Below are 25,984 nucleotides of genomic sequence, written 5' to 3' on the forward strand. Positions count from 1 at the left end.
GTATTATTACTATCTATACAGTGGGTCAATTTTGCCAGATTATACTAGGGATGCACGATATTGGATTTTTTTGCCGATATCCGATATGCCGATTTATTACTTTTTAACTCATTTAGCCGATTACCGATACCAATATTTTTTTCCAGCACAACTAATACCCACAGTCAGGGCAAATTTGGCCAATTTCCTAATTGACATAATAAGTAAACATAACCTGTGTTCACTGGGAACATGTGAAAAGTGCAACTGTACAACAATTAAACCCAAATTGAAAAGAACTACATGTACCTTACAGACTGCTGCTGACACACTGTCAATCAATATGTGCTGTGTGTGAGTCTGAGTGTGTGTTTGTGTGCATGTGTATCTATGTGCGTGTGTGTGTGTACATACAGATGTGTATGTGGGGAAGGGAGGGGTGGGTTTTGTCATTTTTATTGTCCGTTTTTATTTGTGTTGCATTCATATGTATGAAAAGCGCTATATAAATTAAGTTTGATTGATTGATTGATTGATTGATTGATTGATTGATTGATTGATTGATTGATTGATTAAATTCGAATTCAACTTAAAACAGGAGCCCAATATGTGACGACTCAATCTGCACTGTGCAAAAAAAAAATCACAAAAAGTACAAAAAATATAAGCAGCTTCAGTCCCTAATCAGAACATAAATAAATAGGTGGGCTCAGACTACACTGCACAATTATATGAGCTACAAACAAGGCAAATTATGAAATTAAATCAGACAAATTACATCAGCGTGTTATCCGTTGTCCGATAGTTCATTTTCAATATCGGCTGATACCGATAACGTGCTGATAACATCGTGCATCCCGAGATTATACTGATGCTGATGTGTTTTGATTTCATAACATCATATGTGAGTGAGTGGCCTAGTGGTGCATTTGTAGTTCTATGAGCATTTGCACATCCAGTGGTGGTTCTACACAGGGGCCTCCAGGGGCCACTGCCCCTGTGAAGAAGCCCTTGGCCCCTGCTGTGGCCCCTGAAATTAATAATAAAATGATAAATTTTTTAAACATGAGAGACGGAACAATTCGTACCTATTTTTTGTTCAAACAATATCTCATTGTACACAAAAGGAACCCAGAATGTGTATATTGTATAATAGTTTAATATTGCAATAAAAGCTTGTATATATATATATATATATATATATATATATATATATAAAAGGTTAATTCTCACTGTACTGCACTTTCAAAATAAAAAAAGTACTTGTGCACAAAAATGAGAAATGTCATCGTCGTACAAAAATAATTGTTATTGTTGGTAATTCTCATTGTTTCAATCAATGTATTTGTATCTTCCAAATATACTTGAATGATATTTTTAAATAAGCTAAAATAAAGGTTTTGATCATCTTTGCTGTAATGTGCCCCTCTGGTTAAACACTGGCCCCTGCTTGGCCCCCATAGTAAAACTGGTCTAGAACCGCCACTGTGCACATCTGTACATGAAAATGCATTCAATGGCAGTTAGTTATTGATGTATTGAGTATATTAACTGTATATTACTGCAATTTATTCTATATTTTGCCAGATTATGGTGATTCTGGGGTCATGATGATGGGGCCCTTGAAAATTGTTGCCCAGGTTACAGCAAGGTGTTAATCTGGCCCTGACACCACTCCACGGATTCACAGACGACAGGTAGTGTGTGTGTGTGTGTGTGTGTATGTTTGTGTGTGTGTGTGTGTGTGAGGAGGAGTGACTCGCGCTCTCTTTATCCACTCGGCTGTGAGTCATGCGGCCTCTGATTGGTCGGTTCGGATGAAGGGGGCGGTGACGGAGGGGAATTCCCCCGCTCGTCTCTTTTAACAAATATTACTTTTCCTGTCCACTGTCACTCATTCAGCTCGGAGTTCTCCAACAGACAATAACCTGCGACACGACTGAGAGTGAGAGTGTGCATCATGAATGGTGAGTGGCGGCACCTTAATTTACTGTATATTAATATCAATAAACATACTCGTAGAATAAACACAGATAATTGTAACAAAAATCATGTCTGTGATGTTCAAGAACATGTATGCATATAAATATCTTAACCCGAAACGTACAAAAGCAACTTAACTATTCAGTCAAATACTATTTATGGTGATTTATTATAAGTTTGTTGAAGAAAACAGTGTAACTTCCTCCTTGTTGCAGTGATTCACTGTTATTGGAGTGAGTGTCAGTAATTACAGGGCAGCTTTAGCAGAAGTGAATGAGCTTTCAAAACACAACACAACTCTTTTGAGTGAAATATTAATATTTTGTCATGTTCTGACAGCTAATCAATACAGTTTTGTGTCTAATTTGCACACAGATTTGCTTCATTTTCTAATTTTATGTCCCATTTCCCTCCTCAGTTCTTATGTCCTCCATGCTAGGGGACGATCCACACCTAAGTAAGTACATTTTAATGCCTCTTGTGTCAAAATTTTGCTGCCTGTCTCCACAAGTCATAACTTATAAAGAGTCTGTGAATGCATCGCACTGTCTTTCACTTCCTCATTTTGTTTTATTGGTAAGCATTGCCTGTTTTAGAGCTTCAGAGCTGTAGTGTGTGTGTGTGTGTGTGTGAGTGTGTGTGTGTGTGTGTGTGTGTGTGCATGTGTGTGTGCATGTGTGTGTGTTTGAAGCAAAGGCTCTTCTAATCTCTATTTATATAGTTTGTGGGTTATGAGTTTATATATTGCGCTATATGAGTTTCTGTGTGTGTGTGTGTGTGTGTGTGTGTGTGTGTGTGTGTGTGTGTGTGTGAGCTACATCATCTCTCAGTTCTGTGTTTGGAGCTGTGAAATGAGGAAGACAGGACGCGGCCCAGCCACTAGTTTGGCAAACGTACATTCTTTAATCAAGTCAGAAATGTAACAGGACTTGTTTCATACTGAACTAGGTTAACACTGTGTGTGTGTGTGTGTGCGTGTGTGTGTGTATTTACTAACTTATTGTAAGTCGCTTTGGAAAAGTAAAAAAAAAAGTAATGTATAATCACTGCACTTTGCTTGAAGTGTTTCTTGTTTAGCTGTCATATTCACAAAAAACACACTTTTTTGTGTTGTTAAATCAGTGGAAACACAGAACAAAACACCAAGCAGAGAGAAACACTTCCCTGATCAGTTCTAGTTCCTCTCTCACATGTAGGCATCATGTGGTGCAGGGTTTGTTTCATGCAACAGGATCAAAGTCGCTCTGACAAACTCGTTTCATGCTTTGTTTTGAATGCAGCATGGCTGAAGGTTGTCTGTTTTATTGAGCACTGATTTAATGATGCATGTCCTGTGTGTGTAATTTGGCTATATTTGCTGCTGAAAGACTTTTAGATTTGTAGTTTACATTCAGTGTCCTGAGGGCGGGTCACCAACTGGTCTGAAAATCTGTTAAAAAGATGTGTAGACTCACTGCAAACCACTAAATCCTTGCGTCGGCTATTAAAACTGACTGCTTAACCAACCAAATATCAAGTGAAGATAGGCATCAGGTTAATGTGGCTGGAGTTTTTCATGATTTTCAGACAGTTGGTAGAATAAAGGACATACAAGACATTTTAACCCCTTTGTGTCCACCACTGAAATATTGAACTCAGTCAAACAATTTGGCTGGAAAGTGAGTTTGCTGTTTGCATGAGAATGCTGTTATTTCTCTATATTTTCATTATTTTTCAAGAAAAAACTGTAGTCCCTTGTGCCAAAAACTAAATATATTATGATACTTTTTTTTTTTAAATGGCTGTATCTAAGAACTACTTGGAGCAAGTATTTTGTATCTGTGAAGTCATTTGATGGTTGAGTTATGTACACATATGTAGTGTAACAAGTAATTCATACTTTGACTGTTGATAAAAATGCAGATGGAGTCAGAATTTGAACGAGTAGTGATATACAGATAGGTGACAAATTCAAGCAAAACTTTGGTCAATAAGTTGAGAAATTAAAAAAAGGGCAGATGTGCATCATAATGGTTTGATGAGTATAAAAATTATATAAATCATATGGCCTTTACAGTCACCAAATCTCAACCCAATTGGGCGCCTATGAAAGATTTTGGGACATTTTGTAAGAATTGTTGTTGCATCCCTTGAGCCAGCATACATGTGCCAAAAACAGTATTTCCCTGAATGGTGTTTTATCAGATGTTGTTGCATCTTTCCAATATCATACTAAATATACAGTATTTGGGCATAGATTGGTTAAAGCCCAGTTGTATCCTCAACATCTAGATGTCCTTTTACCTGCAGATTTAATGTCTCTTGGGTTATTACATGTCAGAAACATAGTATTTAGCTGAGTTAATCTAACCCTGACTAATGACAATTTGATTCTATAGTTTTTGTCATTACAGCAAAAGTCAAGCAAAAATAACCAGAATATGTTCAGCACATGTCAGACTAGATATTGTATTAGATTTTGCAGCTGTCAGCATGCAAACCATTGCTTGTATAGTTCTTTTTTTTTTTTTAAAGCAAAACATAATACTCAATATTTCCTCCCCCTGTGTTCTCCAGTGGCTGAGCCGGCCATCCAGATCTTTGAGCAGCCCAAGCAGAGAGGGATGCGCTTCAGGTACAAGTGTGAGGGTCGCTCTGCTGGAAGCATCCCCGGAGAGAAGAGCTCCGACAACAACAGGACCTACCCCAGCCTGCAGGTCAGTCAGCCACACAGCTGATACAGTCATGGAAAAAAGGATTAGACCCTGAACATCTATGTCAACACCAGTCTGACACCTTTAAAAAAGGGCTTCAAACTTTTTTGTTCAGGGAGGCATTTCTAGGTTGTCCCTAGATGTTTTTATTATTGTCTCTGCACCTTAATCTCTTAATAATGTACTTAATTACCTGTCTTTTTTATCTACTGCTGATTTTAAATGAATTTTCTCTTAGTCTTTTTGTTTGTTTGTTTGTTTGTTTCTGGTTTCTGTAGCACTTTGAGATTTCTGTATGAAAAGCGCTTTACAAATTAAATTTATTATTATTACATTGTTTTCTTCAATTTCTTGTTTATAATTTAATGCCTGGTACAACTAATGGTACATTTGTTTGGACGAATATGATGATAATAACAAAAATAGCTCATAAGAGTTTAATTTAGGAGCTGATGTCTTGACATTTTCCATGGTTTTCTTGATAATTACCAAATTCATTTTCAAGAAATTTGTGGAAAATGTCTAGATATCAGCTCTTAAATTAAACTCTTATGAGCTATTTTTGTTGTTATCAATATATTTGTCCAAACAAATGTACCATTAGTTGTACCAGGCATTAAAATGAACAAGAAATTGAAGAAAACAAGGGTGGTCTAATTTCTTTTTCCATGACTGTATGTTTTCCAATATGTTACTAAATTTTTACTAGAATTTTTTTATTATTATTTATTCTTTATTCTATTCTATATATATATATAGAGAGAGATAGTTTTTCTCAGTTTTTATTTCTACAATTGTTTAATATTATGTATTATAGTGTAAATCATATATAATTTGTATGCATATTTTTTTTACAGAACATATTATTTTTTATTTATTCTTTATCTCAATGGTCAGCAATTGTCTGGTGCTGAATACCAATGTTTATTTAGCTTTTTATATATGTATATATATTTTTTTTATTGTCTCAGTTTTTATTTGTACAATTGTTTAATATTATGTATAATAATATAGGTCATATATAATGTTAAATATTTTTAATATAGTGATTTGTTTTTTTTTAAAAAAAGCAGCCTTCTGAGTATCTTTACATGGTCATATTAGTGCACAATCAACATAAAAAAATATTTTTTTATTCCAACTTTTAAATCCAGTATATCAACTGCTATATCAGTAATCTGAAAAATTGTGCTTAAATTTGACTTGTTTTTTTACTTGAACCTAAATCCCCTTAAACACAAAGATCTGCATGTGTATTAAAAGCCTATAAAGCACTTAGTTTCTTCTCCTTCTCTCTTTTTAACACCTCTGCGTGCCTTTTTATGCACCTAAAAAAAAGATAAACAATAGCTACTCAATAAAATTGAGGCAACAGATTGCACGCAATATTATTAATTAAATCTAACTACGTTACAAGTTGAGTTAATAACAACTTAACAGGAAGTGCCTGTCAATTAAAAACGGTGTACATTTGACCAAGTATAAACAAAAAATAATCCTTTCCTATCCTGTCACAATTTTGATAAATGTTGTGGAGATGCAAAGAAAAAGACAAAAAAGGTGTCTAGTTTATTTATTTTAAGAAATATCATAAACATAAATTCCATAAACAGACAATGTAACCTTTGTCTCACATCACAGATCTTTGACATTTAGGTGTAGTATTTAAAAAAAACACATCATAAATGTGTTCTATGTGTTCCACCTGGTCTGTGGTATATCCCCCATAATTGTCCTTCAAGGATAAATAGGTCTGGGTTCCTATGGGTTAATACATTTTATCAAATATATTAAGTAAAATGAAATGACTGCAGAATAATTTATTACAGTGTATAAACTATTCTCTCACTCCACAGATCCTGAATTACTGCGGAAAAGGGAAAGTGCGTGTTTACCTGGTGACCAAGAACGAGCCGTACCGACCGCATCCACACGACCTGGTGGGCAAAGACTGCAAGGACGGCTTCTACGAGGCCGAGTTCGGTCCGGACCGCAGAGTGATCGCGTGAGTCCTCCCCGCCACCGAAAGCACGCTTTAAATCTCACTCACCCCACTGTCACTGTCATCATCAGAGTAATTATCGCCACAGTCTCAGTCTTAATCAGCACTATGTCATCGAAATAAGTAAACACACATCACCACATAATCAATTTGCTCTCTATTAACTGTATTTCATGTTTCACTTTGGCGGTTTCGGAAAGTATCGAGTGTAAATCGGTGACCTCTCAGATACACAGGGAGGAACTCACACACACACACACACACACACACACACACACACACACACAAAGCATATTTGTCAAACCATGTCTGTGATGAGGATGGCAATATGGGAATTCCCCAAGTGACATCACCCGTATTTGCAGAGGTTGTGTGTGTGTGTTTGTGTGTGTGTGTGTGTGTGTGTGTGTGTTGGAGCATGTGTGCGAGACTTTGAATGAGTCAGTATCTTTTGGTGTGTGTAATTTTCAAATGCTTCATGGCTTGTGTAGTAAATTCACATTAAGTTCAACGTGAAGTCCCTCTGTGTAGATAAATCGAATTACTTTTACAGATTTGGATCAAACGTGATCATTAAAATCATAGCTTTGCGGTCGTGTGTTTTACAAGCAGAGTCAGATGGCGGTAATTGCATGATTGATTTGACTTTCACACACAGCTTCATACACACTCTGTTTGTTTTTTTTATTTTAGATCGTACATCAGTGAGGCGTGGCCCCACCCATGTTAGTTGTTTATTCTAATCGGCATGTTGTCACGTTCTCACGGCCCTGTTTGTGTTGTTATTTACACAGCTTTCAGAATCTGGGTATTCAGTGTGTGAGGAGGAGGGAAGTGAAAGATGCCATCGTACAGAGGATGAACAGAGGGATCAACCCCTTCAATGGTGAGTCAGTCGCCCTGCTTCCAATGTCTGATTCTGTGTTATCTCTTGCATCTGCAGCGGATGCAGGTTAGGTCTAGATCAGAGATGTCAAACTCTGGCCCGTGGGCCAAATTTGGCCCGCAGTATAATTATATTTGGCCCGCGAGGAAATACCAAGTGACAACCAGAGCTGGCCCGCCGGTATTATACAGCGCAAATAATACTACAAATCCCAGAATGCTCTGCTGGTGTTTTGGCTTGAACACAGTAGATCAGTGTGGAGCAAACTGAGCAACAATTAAAGTTGTCTTTATGCACTTTTTCTTGCTAGTCCAAGGCTTGAATGGCTGCACATTCATTGAAGGATATTATTATTAGTCATTTGGTTTATTATTTTTATTTTATTCTTACATTTATTTTTTAGCCTGTGGAAAAAGATTATTGTTAAATTTAAAGAAGGCCACATATAAAATAAAGGGACATACGATTTTTATTTAAATTTTATTTAAGAAATGGATGCCATTGATGTGTTTGTTTGTTTTATCTGATATTCGATTTTGCATGTTTGCAATATTAAGTTATATCAAGCTTTGCTTGTTCCATTTCGTTTGAACTTGTTTAGGTCAATTTTTTCAATAAATATCAATGTTGGCCCGCGACTTTGCCCAAGTTTTAAATTTTGGCCCACTGTGTATTTGAGTTTGACACCCCTGGTCTAGATACTGGACTTTAAGGGCCAGTATTGGTGTTTGAGAATAAATAAAAAATGTCACCCAAAAGCAACAGTACATGGCAGTTAAAAGTCAGTAAATCCAAAGAAAAGACCAAAAGTATCCACTTGCATGTGCGTCTAAAGCCTGATATATCTTCTTCCTCTTTGCCATAGAGCTCCATTGTTGTACTAAAGCTATTAAAAACGCATGAGTGAGCCACATGTCGAACTACCTGACGGGTTCCTTTGTCACTGTCAACATAGCTTCAGTGGTTTACTTTGAGTCAATAACCCATATAAACCTTTCTGGCACTGGAAATACTCACTGAAGCACCAAATGTGTATTAATCCTCCGCTGAAAATAGTCCCCAACAACTGCACTGTTTATTCACTCTAATGTATTTTATTTGCTAAAAGCTTTAGTGCCCATTTAAAGGAATGACTGAGCCAAAAGAAATGCAGTTTTATATTTGTGATCTGCGTTTTAAAAGGGGCTGTATGCAACATTCAGAGCATTAATATAGCAGCAAACAAGTGTTTACTATGTGAAGATATAGTGGAGTAATGGGACCTGACCAGAATGAAGTCATACAGACACTTTCAGGATCTAACTTACTGGAGAAACCAACAGGATGGGGAAGAAAGAGTCTGAAAGTGTTGAGACACATTGTTGGTTTTGGTGTTTTCATGGGATTTTTTTTACAGTGAGACAAGCCTGAGGTGGAGGTTCACTGGATCTATAGACATATGTAAAGTTGATATCAATTTACTACGGAGAGCAGAAGATCAGGTTGTGCATTATATGATAGACACAGCTTGTTGAATTAACTGTCAGTTTCTGAATTTGCATAATCAGTCGTCAACCGTACTCAACTGATAAGGCACTATTGCAATGAACCGGACTGAAAACAAGCGGTCTATTCAACAACTATTCAGCGTTGATAAAATCATGAAGCAATATACGGCCTACTTCTTGCCACAAATGTTTTTTTAGAAACATAATTCAGTGTAATATTTAATGGTAAAATGAGAACGTTTAGTGCCTTCTTCCAAAAGAGCAGGGAACCTTTACTTGTGTGTGGAAGAGCAGCGGGAGACCCGCCCGCGCTGAAACTCTGACACACTGAGGGCGGAGGAGAGAAGCATCGTGTGCACGTTTTTGCTCTTTATTTGGCTTCGGCGCTGCGTTGGAGCTCCGTAAAAGTCAGGAAAACCCTGATGTTTAAAACGTTGGTGACATTCTATGTCAACAAACACAGAGAAACGGAGAAATATCATGACCTTGATAACATCAGCTTGAAAAGTGATTATTTTGACAGGCCGAGTTATGACCAGGAGCTTATGATGACTCATTTTATTTTAACCGTGTAACAGATATTGCAGAGCCAATTTGTTAACTTCATGACTATTATTTAACTTCAAATCAAATGAAATTGTTATTAAAAAGTAGTAAACAAAAGCGAAAACACAACAAAAAAACACAAATTTAAAAAAATAAGGGTAAAATATATGTAAAACAGTAAAACTAGTAGAATGTTTTTTTGCATATAAATATGCTGTTACACTGTATATGCTGATAACAACAGTGCATTAATTTATTAATATCAATATGTCATTCAGATTTGAATAAGCAGTGTATAAAAAAAAGTGTGTTTTATTTTGGTGAAATACTTTTCTGCTCTCATTGCTGTTGGTTACTGTTGCTGCTGCTGTTGTTGTTACTGTTAAACACGCTCAAAACAATTCAAGAGAATTGTTTTCTAATGCGGACTGACCCAGTTCTCAGGCAGGGGAGATGATTTTCCTAACATCAAGTATAAAAATCCGCTCTCTTGCCACCGCACTGTCTACAGTCGTGCCATTTCCTCAGTGCGCTTTCATTCTGCGGTCCTCGGCTGCAGACACACAGCGCTTCTCGTGTACAAACAGGCGTTGAGCTACTTCCCCATTCTTAGTCACAGTTGCTCAATTCAGCACAGTGCAGGATGCCACGTGAGAGCTGGGAATGCAGGATTCATTAAAAGGGGGAGGGTGGACCGAGGGGGTTCCCCAGCTCTCAGAGAATATGATAAAAGTAGGGTATGGTGCTTTACAGGAGGCTTTATGAGCAGGTTTGATTTACACATATGTGCTTTTATGCTTTGCATGTTTCACAGTGGATTTTCTAATGTTTTTATTTATTACTTTCTGTGTTTTTGCAAGATACTTCTGTGAAGGCCAAGCTGTGCATACAGAGTGTGATAGACTGATAAGGCCAGTCACTGAACAATACACATACAGATGGTTTCAGTGTGATATGAACCTCTAACCCTAGCTGACATTTTTAGCAACATGCTCTGTTAGCTGAGCTTAACCACATCTCTGTTCTCTCACTGACTCGTTAGTATTACAGTTAAGGAACTAATTTAGGTGATAGAAGTTGACAGCTTGAAACAGTTTCCTCTGCAGTGATGTCAGGCTGTACAAATGTCCTCACTGCTTTTATTGTTTCAGTGGAATGTGACTAAGAACATTTATTGCTTTAATTGCTGTACTAAAACACACATTCAAGGTACTTTACTTGATTATTTCCATTTTTTTTGTGCTACTTTTTACTTCTGTGCCACTGAGGGAAAATTTGTACTGCACTACATTTATCTGACAGCTTTGGTTACTTTTCTGGTGACAGTTTTTGATCCACTTCCTGTCCAGTAAATACTATGTATGAACAGATGTGCTAGTCTTGAATATCGACACCCTCTTGAAATAATTTTTTCGTTTTTTTTGGGCGATTTTTACCAGAAGTGGCTAGCATCATGAAGAGAGGAATAAGGCAAAAGTCAAATATTTTTTGTCAAAAAAAAGAAATGCATTGCTGATGTTGGATTTTTGAAACAGATACTGATTTTAGAGTGGATAAATTCACCAATAACCAATATGGCGGTTAATATAATTAATTTATCAGCTGGAATTATAGTATAAACTTTATTAAACATTATTTTAAATAAAATATATTGCATTGTGGCCTAATTCTAGAAATGATAGCTGAAAAAAATAAAAGATAAATAAAAATAAAAGAAATAGCTAGAAAAAAAATCAGGTATGATAGCTGAGAAAATAAAAGATAAAATAAAAATAAAATAAATAGCTAAAAAAATTATGTATGATAGCTGAAAAAATAAAAATAAAATAAATAGCTAAAAAAAATTGAGTACGATAGCTGAGAAAATAATAGATAAATAAAAATAAAATGAATAGCTCAAAAAAAATCTGTACTTTATGGTCAGTATCTGTCAATTCCTGACCATTTATAATAAAAAAATATATATATTTAAATTGATAACACCATTTCTAAATGACCCCCTGCATAATTTTCTGATAATGATAGATACCAATATGGCTTTATATGGTGAATATCCACCAATAATATCCATCAGGCTCTGATTGCTCTGGCTAACTACCTAAAGCATATATAAAGAAGTTAGAATTCACACAAACTTCAACAGCTGCACTGCACTGCAAATAAAATTTTAAGTTGGACAATTAAACTAAATATTTTAAGTTTTGTTTTTGAGTTTGCTCAACTCTGAATTCAGATTTTTGTCAACTCAACTATAAGTTGTACTAACTTATAATTTTACATTGTAATAACTTTTAATCCTTACTTCTGCTAACTTCTGCAATGTGCTGAATTGGCATGATTGTAACGCTGCTATGAAATGTCAGCTAATGTTGCGACCACAATTTTGAGTTAGCATTGATACGCTAATGGCTACTCTTGTAGCTGTAACAAGCAGCGCCGCTAGCATCAGTTAGCCGCTAGCTTACGCTAATGACCGAATTTCACCGCTTTCCTGCATTTCCCAACAAAGAAATAAGAGTTATCAGAACTATTGTCCCTTGTTGTGAACCCCAACTTAAAGATATAAGTAACAACAACTCACCAACTTGTTTTTGAGCAGACAACTGGCTTCCTTTGTTGTGCTAACTTACATTATTGCCCTAAATGTCAATAATTTATATTTCCAAGTTTTACCAACTTAAATCACTGTTTTAGGCCAAAAAATACAAGTTGGCTTTTTTGCAATGTGGGTGTCTCTTTCTCATGGTTCAAACCTTCCCTTCCCCTCTGTTCAGCTCACTTCTGCTGTGAAACTCAGCTGCTTCCTGTGTATCAGGGGGAGATAAGCCCCTCTACCCCAACACACAACCACCGTACACACTTTTATTCGCACACAAACCCCCCGACCTCACCTCAAGCCATGCATGTGAAATGTTGTTCAGGCTGCAGCGTTGGGGTTGTGCATGAGACCTAAAGAGTATCACCTGTCATAGTGATGACGCAGGATACTTTGTGTGACATAGTTATATCTCTCTGTATTACTATGTTGTCTTGTCATTTCACATCTGGGTTGTGGTGCGGAGGCACACCTGGTAGATGTTCTCACATTCTTGAAGAGTTAAATGATTAAAAGGAACATCTGGTTAAAAAATACATGTTTTTTTCTTCTTTCCTGTAGTGCTTTTTATCAGTTTTTTTTATTTATCCATTATATTATTCTCTTGAATATAGTGGAATTAGATGGCATTTGGCTTGTGTCACTCAAAGAAAAAATACATTTAAAAACTGATATTTAGCTTGATTATATTCCAGAGAAGGCAGACATCTTTATTGGCATTAAAAAGATTTCAGTGTGACTTTAAAAGTAGAGAACGGCTTATATGGTATTTTTGAGACCAATAATGATTTCAGAGAGGAAATTCACCAATGTGGTGGCCAGTATAGTGCATGTATGAATTTGAATATTTTCATATATATGTTAATTGTGCACTAATATGACAATGCAATGGTACCCAGAAGGCTGATTTGGAAATAAATGACTTTTATATTTAACATTTTTACACATTATATCAGCCAATTCTAGTTATGAAAACTGCCAAAATAAAAAAATAATTAAATTAATAGCTAAATAAACATCAATATTGTATGTTCATTTAAATAAAGAATACATAAAATAAATATCTGACATCATTTCATACTGATATTGTCTGTAATGGACCAATAATAGGCACATTGATTTAACTCTGTACTATCAGTCTAGACATAGTCATATTGGCAGAGATTTGGTATTTTCCAAGTTCCATAAACCTGAAATGTCCTTCCTCTGTTTGTCTTTGCTTGAGGAGGATTAACATACTGGAAGTTCCATTGGCCTTTTGACTTTTTTATTATCTGCCATTGCCAAAAAGCCTGTTTATATCCATACCATCCTCGAAAGCAATTTCTCTACGTGCTGCAACACAGATTTGAGAGGAACCTGACCCCGGCCAAAAGTTTGGAAGCAAGATCAAATATGTACAAAAAAAGATCAAAGTTTCATTGCTATACCTTGTAACAAAATAAGCATGATTATTATATAAAGAGTCACTTATTAGACAATTTTACTATGATTATCAGGTCTTTGGGTTTTTATTTCTTAGACTTTGTGTGTCCTGCTTTCCTTAATGTATAAATCTGAACTCTTGTTTCTTTTGTCAGAGATATGAACACAGTTGAGAGTTATTGGGAATTTTGTATCCAAACTCTCAAAAGCCAAAGACCTAAAGCGAATAATGCAAAATTTTATTTTTTTTATTTTATTTTGCACTGAAGTTGTGCCTCTTCCAAATCTTCTGAACCCTAAAACTAAGCCCTTATTTTCTTTTGTTAACATTTATTCAGCAATGGTCTGGTAACATCAATGTATACTTAAAGGTTAAATGAGGAAAATAGTTTAATTCAATAAAGGTAAAAGAAGATCATGCAGTAAACACATCCAAAAAAGAATCCATGCTGATGTTTAAGAAAGCCATTGTGAACGTTGGGTTACAAGGTAACCCTGGTTCTCTGAGTATAGAGAATATCTCTCCACTACATATAGAATATATGTTATGAGATTGCTGCCAGGATGTCAGCAATCTCATAACATATATTCTATATGTAGTGGAGAGATATTCTCAAAAGAAAGAGAACAGAAAATTTAAGTTGCTTCCAAACGTTTGTCCTGTAGTGCAGCTATTCTCAACCTTGGGGTCCCGACCCCAATTGGGGTCGCAAGATGATTTCTGGGGGTCGCCAAATCATTTTGGAAGTCAGCTCTGTCTCCACTGTGTTAAAGTGTTCATGTGTTTTAGTCTTTTTGGTAATTTAATGTCTTTTTTTGTAATTTTGTGTCTTTTTTTTGTAATTTTGTGTCTTTTTTGGTCAGTTTCTTTCTTTCTTTGGTCATTTTGTGTGTTTTTTTGGTCATTTTGTGTCTTTTTTTGGTCATTTTGTGTCTTTTTATAGTCATTTTGTGTCTTTTTTGGTCATTTTGTTTCTTTTTTGGTCATTTTGTTTCTTTTTTGGGTGATCTGAACTGTGCATGTGAGATTCTGTTCAGTGAGCGGGGGTCGCGGACAACATGTATATTAAATTGGGGGTTGCGACTCAAAAAGGTTGAGAACTAACTGCTGTAGTGGATATGAATGATGTAACTATAAATCATTCTGACTGCCTCAATAAGACTCAAACTGAGCGATGCATGTCATACAGCTTGATGAAATAGTGAGTCACCCAGTGGAGACGATGTTTGTGGTGAGGCTTGGCACCTGCCTCCCCTTCTTTCTCACTCTCACATTCTGCTCCCACAGAAACACTAACCACTCACGCCCCCCACTCTCCCACCCACCCCTGACCCACCCCCCCCCCCCAACCCCCCCCCCCCCCCCCCTCACCGTCACCGTCACTGTCCCCCGTCAGCCAATAGCCTCGTCCGCCTGCTGTGGAGCCAGATGCCCAGCGGCGACTCTTTTTTCTTTCCACCACACACCACTACTTTAACCTCCAACCCACTTCACTGCACCTGTCCAACATCTGCCTCCTTTCGAACACTCACACACACACTCACACACACACACACAGACCAACTTTGTACGTTCCATCAATATTTGCTACGACACAAGTGTTCGTTCCTCCCTCCTTCAGTTTCTCCACTGTGTGTCTGTCTCTGCCACCTACAGCACACAAACCTGATGATCCGACAGAAATGTGAGCAGAGCTGCATTCAGACTGTGTCACTGTTTTTGTTGTTGTTGTTGTTGTTGTTGTTGCTGAGCACCGATATCTACTATACAGTATGTCATATAGTGTGTTCCGCAAGCACAACTTTGAGGTACTTGACTTGAGTATTTCCACATACTATGCTATGTAACTTTATACTTCACCTCCACTACATTTAGCTGCCAGCTTTAGCTACTTTTCAGGTCAGCATTTAACATGAAAAACATGATTAACTTGAAATAATTATGCATGTTAATCAGTGGTAGAAAGTAACTAAGTGCATTAACTCAAGCACTGTACTTAAGTGAGGTACTTGTACTTTATTGAGTATTTCCATTTAATGCAACTTTGTACTTCTACTTTACTACATTAAGCTGACAACTTTAGTTACTTTTCACTTGGAAATCAGGATCAATTTAAAGTGATTAGATGTTTTTTTTTTTTATTAAACCTCATAACAGTATATTAAGTGGTTCAAATGAGTGTTAAAATCTTGAGGAAATTAAAACACTGCTAACATAAATGCATCAATACAAATAATCAAATAATATATTTAGAATATATAAAACAATCTGAGTGGGTTCATTCTGCATGATGAATACTTTTACTTTTGATACTTTAAGTACTTGATACTGATACTTTTGTACTTTTACTTAAGTAAGGGACCTGAATACTTTCCACTGACGCCCATATAACAATATGAGTGGGGCCTTCCTGCATGACAAGTACTTTAACTTTTGATACTTGAAGTACATTTTGATCCGGATACTTTTGTACTTTTACTTCAGTAAGTTTTGAATGCAGGACTTTTACTTGTAGTGGAGTAATTTAACAGTGCAGTATTAGTACTTTTACTTAAGTAGAGGATCTGAATACTTCTTCCACCACTAGACAAACCTGATTCAAAAGACTCCGTATCAGTTTTGGATATATGTTAAGGCATATTTAATATTTAAGACAAACTTTTACTATTTAACATCTTAAAATAAATAAACCCACTGCAGTGCAGCACAATTCAACAGTACAGTTAAACTGAGCATTACAGTTTAACAGCTCTGCACACAGATGAAACAAATAGGCTACTTATAACTATTAATAAGTGAGCACCTGATTATTGATCCTATTCCTTTCATGCCTTATGCCTTATCATTGATTCATATTTCACAGACATTCATGAGCATAATGTTAAGCTTCACATCTAACTTTCAGACACAACAGCAGCTGATGTGAAGCAGCTCAGACAGTCTGTAAGTTAAATACCGTCCCCATAGAATTTGTAATTAAAGTTAGAGCCAGGCTGACATGTACTGGTTAAATCTGATATCAAATCTTTTTTTCAGACAATGCTGAAAGCTTCATGTCAACACTAGAGCAGCTTTAGTCCGGTGTCGACATGTTTATTGTCACTAAAGATGCTCATAGAGACGTGTGAAAAAGCTGTTTTGCTTTATTGAACACAGATTCTGAGACTTCTGACTAAATAAAATCCAAACAGACTGAGCTGATGACCTGTGACTTCACTTGGACTGGAGCCTTGATAATAATAATGGCAGGTGCCAGCAGTGCATGCAGAGACAGAGCAGGAAAATACTTAGCTACAGTGCCAAGAAAAAGGAAGTGAAGCCTGGAACCTTTATACACAATTCATGCATCAAACGTGGTCAGATTCTCTTCACAGTCACTGTAGAAGACAAACAACCTCTGTAAAGTAATAATATTAAAGTGATTGTTGGAAAAATTGACATATTTATTAAATAAACTCAATATGATTAATCCAAATAGTATGTAAAAGTGTGCTAAAAGTCAGATTGTCTCATCAATTAGTTAAAATTATAGTAATTATAGTCATACTAGGAACTGAAACTCATCTCTGCACAAGCTGAAGTGATCCTTCCTTTATTCAGAGTACTTCAGATTAAACAAGATGTTAGCCCATGCTGTTGAGGTGTTGTTAACTTGTTTATTGTACTAAGTGCAATTCATTTTTCATATGTCCCACGGTCTTGAACGCGCCATAGCTGTTCCAACGCTATTTAATGCACTGGCCGTGTGAATTGCCATGCTGTGACATGTTCGATTTTCTCCCGATACAGCGGCAGATAGATGTTAAAGATGGTAAAGAAAGAGTTAAAACAGGTGGAAGAGAGCCCTCGCAGGGTTTCAGTTAAGGAACTGTCACAAGGTCACACATTATACATCTCAAATTAGCAACCAAAATGTTCCATTATGTCACAATGCTGTGTGAAAACTTGAAACAAAAGATCTTATCTTCTCGAGAATGACTTGTATCTGTGCAAAGTTTCAGTAACAGTAACAATCATGTGTCATTTTTCATCTGTGCACCTACAATATGAGACAATACAATATGTGTGTAAGCTAACAAACAACATGCTAACTACTAGTTGCCAATTTTGGTGCACATCAGGCACATCAGGCACTGCTTTTTCACCGGTCAACCTAGCACGAACACTGGTTGTCGGCAGCGCAAAGGCTAGATCCATGTTAAACCATGTTAAAAGAAAAAAATATGAATCATAGCAGAGTATTTTGAAAACATGCCTGGAGGCAGGACTTTAAGGTCAAGCCTGGCCTCAAATCAATTGTGACATTAACTGAAGAGAGCTATTTATGATCAAGACATTCTGGAAATATCAATAAAATTCAACAATTTTGTTTGGGGAAGTGGGCTAAAAATGGAGATGAGGACTTGCAGGAAACATCTGTTTGATGTCACTGCTGTAAAATAAGGCTTACTAGTTGCTAAAACCAATGGGTCTTTTTACAACCCAACTTCAAAATTGTTAAGCAGATAATTCAATAAATACATCAAAACATGCAATTGTTTTCATGTTACCATTTCCGGCAGATGTCTTTTGTCTGTAATTTCTGTAATTGTGACTACATTTTATGATTAAATTCTCCAAAAAATGCAAAGAAAATCAAAGTAGCTGTTTACTCTGAGCCTCTCCAGTGACACGTTCTGTGAGATTGAAGGGTTTCCCTACATGTCGTGTGTAGCTGCGTTGCAGTTTTTGTTGTACAATGAGGGGTTTTACATTATCAAGAAATCATAAAACAAAGTCTTAAAATCTGACTTGTGTCCCACCACTTTCACACACGTCAGGAGCCCTCATGGTCACTCATGCAGGGAGGCTCATCTCTGTGCACACGAGCACACACATGCACATCTTTCCACCCAGAGGTGACGTCGCACAGCGTCACCGCGGCAACAAATTGTAGGCGGGGAGGGCCTCGACATGAGTGCGAAAGATAGAAATTGAGAGATGGAGGAAGAGAAAGTAGGCAGATGTGAAAGCCTGGTGTGTGCCTCTGTGTGTGGGCGTCTCTCAGTCGAGGCTCTCACTGCAAGGTGTATGTGTGTGTGTCTGTGTGTGTGAGTGCGTGTGTGTGTGTGTGTGTGTGTTGCCTCTGAGGGCGGTGTGTGTGACGATTGCATGTGTGTAATTGCAGATGAGAGTGTAGGCTGTGGACGCTAGAAAAAGCTTACGTGACGTGTTAAAGTTAATCCAAAGCTGAGGTTTTGTGGACAGCCTACAGATCTATCTATCTATCTATCTATCTATCTATCTATCTATCTATCTATCTATCTATCTATCTATCTATCTATCTATCTATCTATCTATCTATCTATGGTTTGACATGCTTGTCATTACGTTTTAAGTGCATAATTCTGTGTTTATATTAATTATGATGCAGTTGCACAACAATTACAAAAAAATTTGATTTGTTTCAGCTTACATCATGACCATATTTGAACCTTCTGTCTTTGTTATTGCTATTCAAAGGAATGTAAAACCTATATTTCAAAAATTCAACAACTGATTGTATTTTGATGAATAATTCTCAGAGATTAATGTTTTTTCTTAGGAACTATTTTCTTAGTAGAAATTAGTTCAAGTGAATGACTCCCCAGTTTTGTCTCAATAAGTGGATGATGCATAGTAACCAGAATATTGTTTGTGCAAACACAAATTGCAGAAGTTGGTGAATTTAAGGTGTAATTTTCCAGTGTTTTGAGCACTGTAGTAAAACTAAGAACATTTACTACATTGCTGTACCTAAGTACAAATTCTAATATCTTCTCCAATACAATTCATAGGGAAATATTGTACCTTTTACACAACTACTTTTTTGATAGCTGTAGTTACTTTAAAAATCTGATATTTTCACACAAAATACAACAGTTCACATACAGTATATTCTCCCCTCCTTCGATCGATTACAACTGTAAAAGACTACCTACACATTTATGCATCAATAATGATCCAGTAATTTAGTATATAACAGTATATATTTTTGTATTGGTTTCTATTAGAACCTGTTTACATGCTTAAATCTTCAGAAAAACATGATTTTTTTTATCATACTGTCTGTTTGAAACGTTCCGTTTAAGTGACTGTCTCTTTAAGACCCCATCCCAAAAAAGCCTCTAGTCAGTGTTTCTGCATCTACATCTGCACTCTTGTTATCTCTGCACCATCACTGCAGCCGGAGAATAACTGTAAGGGCACTGTAGCAGCCCTTTCTGCCTATATATAGTATAGTTGTAACATCACAGTCTGACAGAAGTTCTGACAGCTTGTTTAGAGGCACACTTTCCAAATAAGGGGATTTTTATACTTGTTTGTCTCATGCCTGTGATTATGCCCTTAGTCAGAATTCGCTCTCACCTACGTAGCTGTGATAATGACACCTTTGTTTATCTATGTGTGTGTGTGTGTGTGTTATCCTCAGTGCCACATGAGCAGCTGCTGCAGACAGAGGAGTACGACCTGAACGTGGTTCGCCTGTGTATCCAGGTTTACCTGCAGGACGAGAACGGCCACTTCACCCGACAGCTCAACCCCATCGTCACCAACCCCATCTACGACAACAGTGAGTGGCTGAGCTCTGTCTGCAAGTGTGCTCGTGCTGACGTCATGTTAGGCAACTGCAAGTTACAAGAAACATAATGACAATAGAATATAATTGCACTTACGGGAATACAGGCTGCCTGAGGTTAGGTTAGGCGTGTCCACCTTAGAGTCCAACAGATATCAAGAGCTAAAGATGATACAACATTAATTAAAGCTACAGTTGTAATTACAGTACAGGCCAAAAAAAAACAACTATTTACATTGTAGATTCATCAAAACTATTAATGAACACATGTGGAATTATGTACTTAACAAAAAAGTGTGAAATAACTGAAAACATGTCTTAGATATTCTAGATATTCTTATATTCTAGTAAGCAAAGGGTGGCTACTTTGAGGAATCTAAAATACAAGACATGTTTTCAGTTATTTCACACTTTTTTGTTAAGTACATAATTCCATATGTGTTCATTCATAGTTTTGATGCCTTCAGTGAGAATCTACAATGTAAATAGTCATGAAAATAAAGAAAACGCATTGAATGAGAAGGTGTGTGTCCAAACTTTTGACCTGTACTGTATGTGCTACTAATTGAAATAAAATAATATTATGCAAGGAATGAGAAGTTACCCAAGCAGCAGTGGTTGCACATAGAGTTCATACTGAATGTACCTTTGGCTGTGCACGCAAGTGTTTGTTGCAAGACCTGTAAATGTGCGTCCAGTGGATATTCTGTCAACACTGTTTTGAGTGTTGCACTTAGTGAACTAGTTTAGTGTTCCTCACACACATCAAGAAAGGGGAAGTGCTTTATACACACTAACCCTCAAACAACACTGTTACCATGGAGCACTTCCTCTTCTGACAGCAGGCATGTGACATGTGACTCAACCTGCTGAGGCTTCAACTGTAAACTGAATGTGGTCTTTTTTCTAAACTGAGTCAAATATTGAACACGATACACTAAGCCACTAAAGCTGTTTTGTTTTTTCAAAACAAGACATCAACTTCTGACATTATGACTCTTGAGAATATAAATATTGCCTCACTTGTAGAATGCAGTTTGACTTGTTAGATTTGTTGGGTTGCATGTTTAAAACTTGTTTCTGCACCGTCAGGAGCCCCAAACACAGCAGAGCTGAGGATCTGCCGAGTCAACAGGAACAGCGGCAGTGTCAAGGGAGGTGATGAGATCTTCCTGCTGTGTGACAAAGTACAGAAAGGTACATACTTATAATGAAATGTAGGCCTTTGTTAAGACACTAGTATATTTTTCTTACATTTATGTTCTTTCCATTCATCTTCATTCAATCCATTTCTCCATAAATCCATTGCCACTGTGCCCATCTCCCTGCATGTTCATTCAGTTTTCCATTCCCGTCTTCCCATCATTCCCCTTTTCTTCCAGACGACATCGAAGTGCGGTTCTTCTCCGCTGACGGCTGGGAGGCCAAAGGCTCCTTCTCCCAGGCCGACGTTCATCGCCAAGTAGCCATCGTCTTTAAGACCCCGCCGTACTATAACACCTCCATAACAGAGTCGGTCACTGTGCACATGCAGCTGCGCCGACCGTCCGATCAGGAGGTCAGCGAGCCGATGGATTTCAGATATCTGCCAGACGACAAAGGTAAGCAGTAATCGCCTTCTTTTGTTATAAACTTCCTCTGTGTCCAATTGTAGTGTCCAGGAACTTCTCTGTTGGATTCAAGTAATGAATGGAAAACATTATGTGTTTGCTTCAGATCCCTACGGCTACAATGAGAAAAAACGCAAAAGAGAGCACTTGATGAGGATAACTGGATTGTCAGGTAAGAGTTGGAGCACTGTATATTCAATACAACTCATCTGGTTGTCTACTTAGACCATTGTTTTCTTCAATTTCTTGTTCATAATTTAATGCCTGGTGCAACTAAAGGTTCATTTGTTTGGACAAATATATTGATAACAAAAATATCTCAGAAGAGTTTAATTTAGGAGCTGATTTTCCATGACTGTATGTCAGTATGCATGTTCGCATTGTAACCAAATATTCTGGCCTTTCTTCAGGTGGTCCATTTGCTGGTCTTAATATGAACAGGCCAAAAGCAGTTTCACAGAGTACCCTGAGTCACATGCGGAAAGGTAACTTAGTTTCCCTTTGAAATAGCAATGTTTAGCTCTCTTTTGCATGAAATATTACCTACAAAATTGACATAACAGTATGGTAACACCATACAGTAGAGGGTTAGATTCCACCCTGCTGTCACATTAAATGTCACTATATGTTTTGCAGACCTGAACAACATGTACCTGAGGCAACAGCCCACACCTTCGATGCAGCAACAAGCTGTATTCAACCAGTCCTACCAACCAGGCAATCAGAATGTAATGATGACCTCACAGGCTCCTAATGTACCAGTCAGCCATCCGTGGGCCAATCCCAACCCGGCGCTCTCAATGGATACAGTCACCATAAACCAGTCTGGTGCCATGAGCAATCTGCCACGACATACTAACAGCAGGCAACAGCAACTGAACCGTGGATCTGGTTACCCCCCCAGAGTGGAGCACGGCAACTTTGAGAACACCACCCTTCCTCACCTCTCCATGACGGACTTGCAGTGCTTGGATACGGTCCCCCAAGCCCCTGTAATGAGCCAGTTAGAGTCACAGCCAATGTACCAACTGCAGCAGCAGAGGGAGGAGCTCACGTCTGAGAACCTGGCCCAGAACCATCTAGGCAACCAGAACCAGGGTCTCCAGACTACTTGGCCCAATTTCAATCCACTCAATCCAGTCCAGAGCAACTTTAACGGATCAGTACCCGGAGGTGGAGGGGGGTCACAGGGTCAGAGCTCTTACTCCTTCCTCGGGGGATTGGAGACCGATGATTTCATGAAGGGTCTGGTGGGAGGAGGGTCTCAGACTGTCTTCCAGCTGAAGCAGGAGCCCCAGGCCACAGTGGGACAGGAGTCCCATGCTGGTCTCATGCAGTCCCCAAGGCAGAACCATGAAAATACTTACACCAACTTGGTTCCAATGAGCAATGGCGCCAACATGGATGCATTGAGGCAAGATGGTAGTGGCGCCACCCAGCCTCTTAAAAATCTGCAAAATCCGTACTCAAGCAATGGAGGAATGGTCCCCGATACCCGCTTTACAACTTTGGCTGACTGGATCAAAGCAACTCGGCACACTGACTAAAAGAAGTGACATGTTTTGGTATCAATTAAGAAAACAGAAGCAGCTCAAAGGAATTTCGCTTCATTCTGGCCCAGTAAGGCTCAGTGGGCTTTTGCTTGGGTTATTACATCCATTGGTGGACAAATGAGCAGCATTGTTGTCACCCAGTTGGAATCCATAACCAGACAAAGACATTGTTTCTTGATGGTACAATTGATTACGAACTACTTCCTTCTTTCGCAAAGAGATCACCAAGAATGCTTCCTACACCTGGTTGGCCAACCATGGCACTTTGTAAGGCTTCATTCGTCTTTGCTTCCCATTATTGATTTGAAAAGAGACATAAATCTCCTAAAAATGACCGATCAGATTTGATTTCTTGTGAGATAGACCATGCTGTCTCAGAACCCAGTTTACAATTGGCGCAATTCTGTTGATTCCAATTCATCTGGTGTTATGGATCTCAGTGGATGTTCCCAAGCCGAGTCAATAAAAATTGAGCTCACAGGTTCAGCTGGGGTCTGCAGGGCTCAGAACCATCCCTTCGGTTGCCAAGACGACCAACGACATGACGATGGTTTCCAAGCCAAAGTTAAATTTCCGCAGAATTGAATGTACTTCTTTCTTTCTTTGTTTTTTCTCAGGTGAAGTTGGATTCACTGTGAACATACTGTATAGTATTCAATGTTTTGTTGAAATATTTGATCTTGAATTAAAATAGGGGGGGTTAAGGGTTCGGTACAGCAGACAAAAAATGGCTTTTTTTTATCATGGGTTTACTTTTTTTTATTTCTTTGTAAAGGATTCTTACATATTGTACTGTTTTTATTGACTTTTAGCAGAGTATTTGCTGTTAAATAAATGTGCTCTGTACATATGTTAGCCATAGTTGAGAGTGAAAGCAATTACCCTGCTGCAACGCTCAAGAAATGGCAAGGTACTGAAATTTCCATTGAGGAAGTGGGAGGAAGCACATTCAGTGTTGTCTTGCCTTTGTAATGACTATGTCATAACAGTGATCACATGTGTAACCAGAGTTCTCAGAGCCTTCTGCTAGATGTTTTATGGGTTCAAATGTCAATTGATGTTTCCTTCATTTAGCAGAGACTCTTTCCGATAGCTCCCCAGAGCGCCTTGCTCCAGGACATGGTCAGGTTGGCTGATAATGAATTGTCAACTTGAGCCTAGCTCATCTTAGCATGTTATTTTTGTACTTGTATGCCCTCCTGAAGCTTTTCTGCGTTAAAAGAAAGTAAATATTTTGATGACTACTTTTTAAGATGAGCTATTTTTGGATTGTTTTCTACTGGATGAGTTCTTAATAAACTGAGTTCACATATTTTGTCATTTATTTGTGATCTTTCCAATATATTTCATGCGCTGCATACATGCAAAAAAATAATACTGCATATAACTTAATTCAATCAGTGCAACATTTTAACACTTAAAAATACTGAGTTGATTTGAAAGCTCTCAAATCGGTGAGTAATAGTGAGTCAATTTAAGTAATATTTTCAAGTATGTCTGAATTAATTGAATTGGCTCAATTACCACATAAATTGAGTAAATGTAACGAAAATATTATGTTAACCATATGGAAAACCTGAGTAGAAATCACTGAACAAACTGAGTAAATATAATTGAAAACATTTGTAGGATATAACTGCAAATTTGCTTCTGATTTACTTAAAAAATGTGTTGTACTGACTGATTTTACACTTATTGTACACGTATTATTACAAATATTTAAACCATGGACTCTGTGAGTCAGATATTAATTTATTTTGAAGAAGTAAACTTAATTTATTTATGGATATTTTACACAAAGATTCCTGTTGGAGTTCTACTAATGAATGTTGATGTAGTCAACTCAAATACTCATCATGATGATATTCAGCATTTTTATTTAGTATGCATACCTTTATATTACTTTCACATTTACAGGCTCCTTGCATCATTTCTTAGAGTGCAGCTGTGCAAGAGATACAGGATGTCTCTGTTATATGATAATAAAGGAAGAGGAACAGGCCAAGTGCATTATTTTCTATATTGGGACACTTTGGAGACATTATCACACCACACACCATGGACAGTTACAGGAAATGTTGGACATTCTGTGAAATACACATTTGTTGCTATCTAGCCAAGAGTTAGATGAGAATATTAATACCATTATCCTGTCTGTACAGTTAATATGTAGCTAGAACCAGCAGCCAGTTAGCCTTAACACAGAATGGAAGTTTCTGCTTACAACCAAGGCGTAACTGCTTTCTACCATGTTTTTGTACAAACAGGATAAAATATATTTTAATTCGGCCACTTTAGAGGTGTGGGAAAGCAGTAAGTTGTGGTTCTGGCTACATATTTACTGTATATATAAAATATATATCAAGATGTCGAAAATATTTCTTTTACAGCAAATTTGTCTGCAAGATTGCAAATTATTTAGCACAACAGTAAAAAGTTTTATTAAATAACTAATTATGAGAGTATAGATGTTGTCCATAGTGCTGACCTTTGTTAGAGTTAACAGGTAACAGCTGTTGTTGCTACTGTTACCTATGGTTTAATATAGACAGAGACAATTTAGAAGAGTGGCTAAATAGTCAGCCATCAGAGAAAAGTACTTTATATGTTCACGGTACAGGTGTT

The 25,984-nt window shown here is 37.3% G+C and overlaps 1 protein-coding gene across 1 annotated transcript; it reads left to right on the forward strand.

The window, feature by feature from the left end:
* Positions 1 to 1,906: 1,906 nt before the first annotated feature.
* On the forward strand, positions 1,907 to 24,701 carry rel (v-rel avian reticuloendotheliosis viral oncogene homolog). Its single transcript, XM_059323961.1, has 11 exons — positions 1,907 to 1,946; positions 2,381 to 2,419; positions 4,519 to 4,658; positions 6,512 to 6,660; positions 7,452 to 7,543; positions 20,050 to 20,190; positions 21,289 to 21,393; positions 21,579 to 21,797; positions 21,913 to 21,978; positions 22,217 to 22,291; positions 22,443 to 24,701. The coding sequence occupies exons 1-11, from the start codon at positions 1,940 to 1,942 to the stop codon at positions 23,351 to 23,353; spliced, it is 1,944 nt and encodes a 647-aa protein (XP_059179944.1). The 5' UTR covers positions 1,907 to 1,939; the 3' UTR covers positions 23,354 to 24,701.
* Positions 24,702 to 25,984: the final 1,283 nt, after the last annotated feature.

This window comes from Centropristis striata, chromosome 20 (assembly GCF_030273125.1).
Source record: "Centropristis striata isolate RG_2023a ecotype Rhode Island chromosome 20, C.striata_1.0, whole genome shotgun sequence".
In the NCBI taxonomy this organism is placed as follows: Eukaryota; Metazoa; Chordata; class Actinopteri; order Perciformes; family Serranidae; genus Centropristis; species Centropristis striata.

Bases quoted from the DNA above. Each gene is read 5' to 3' on its own strand.
- rel (XM_059323961.1), top strand. The intron at 20,191-21,288 runs GTGAGTGGCTGA...CTGCACCGTCAG, and splicing joins CAACCCCATCTACGACAACA to GAGCCCCAAACACAGCAGAG. The intron at 21,394-21,578 runs GTACATACTTAT...CTTTTCTTCCAG, and splicing joins GTGTGACAAAGTACAGAAAG to ACGACATCGAAGTGCGGTTC.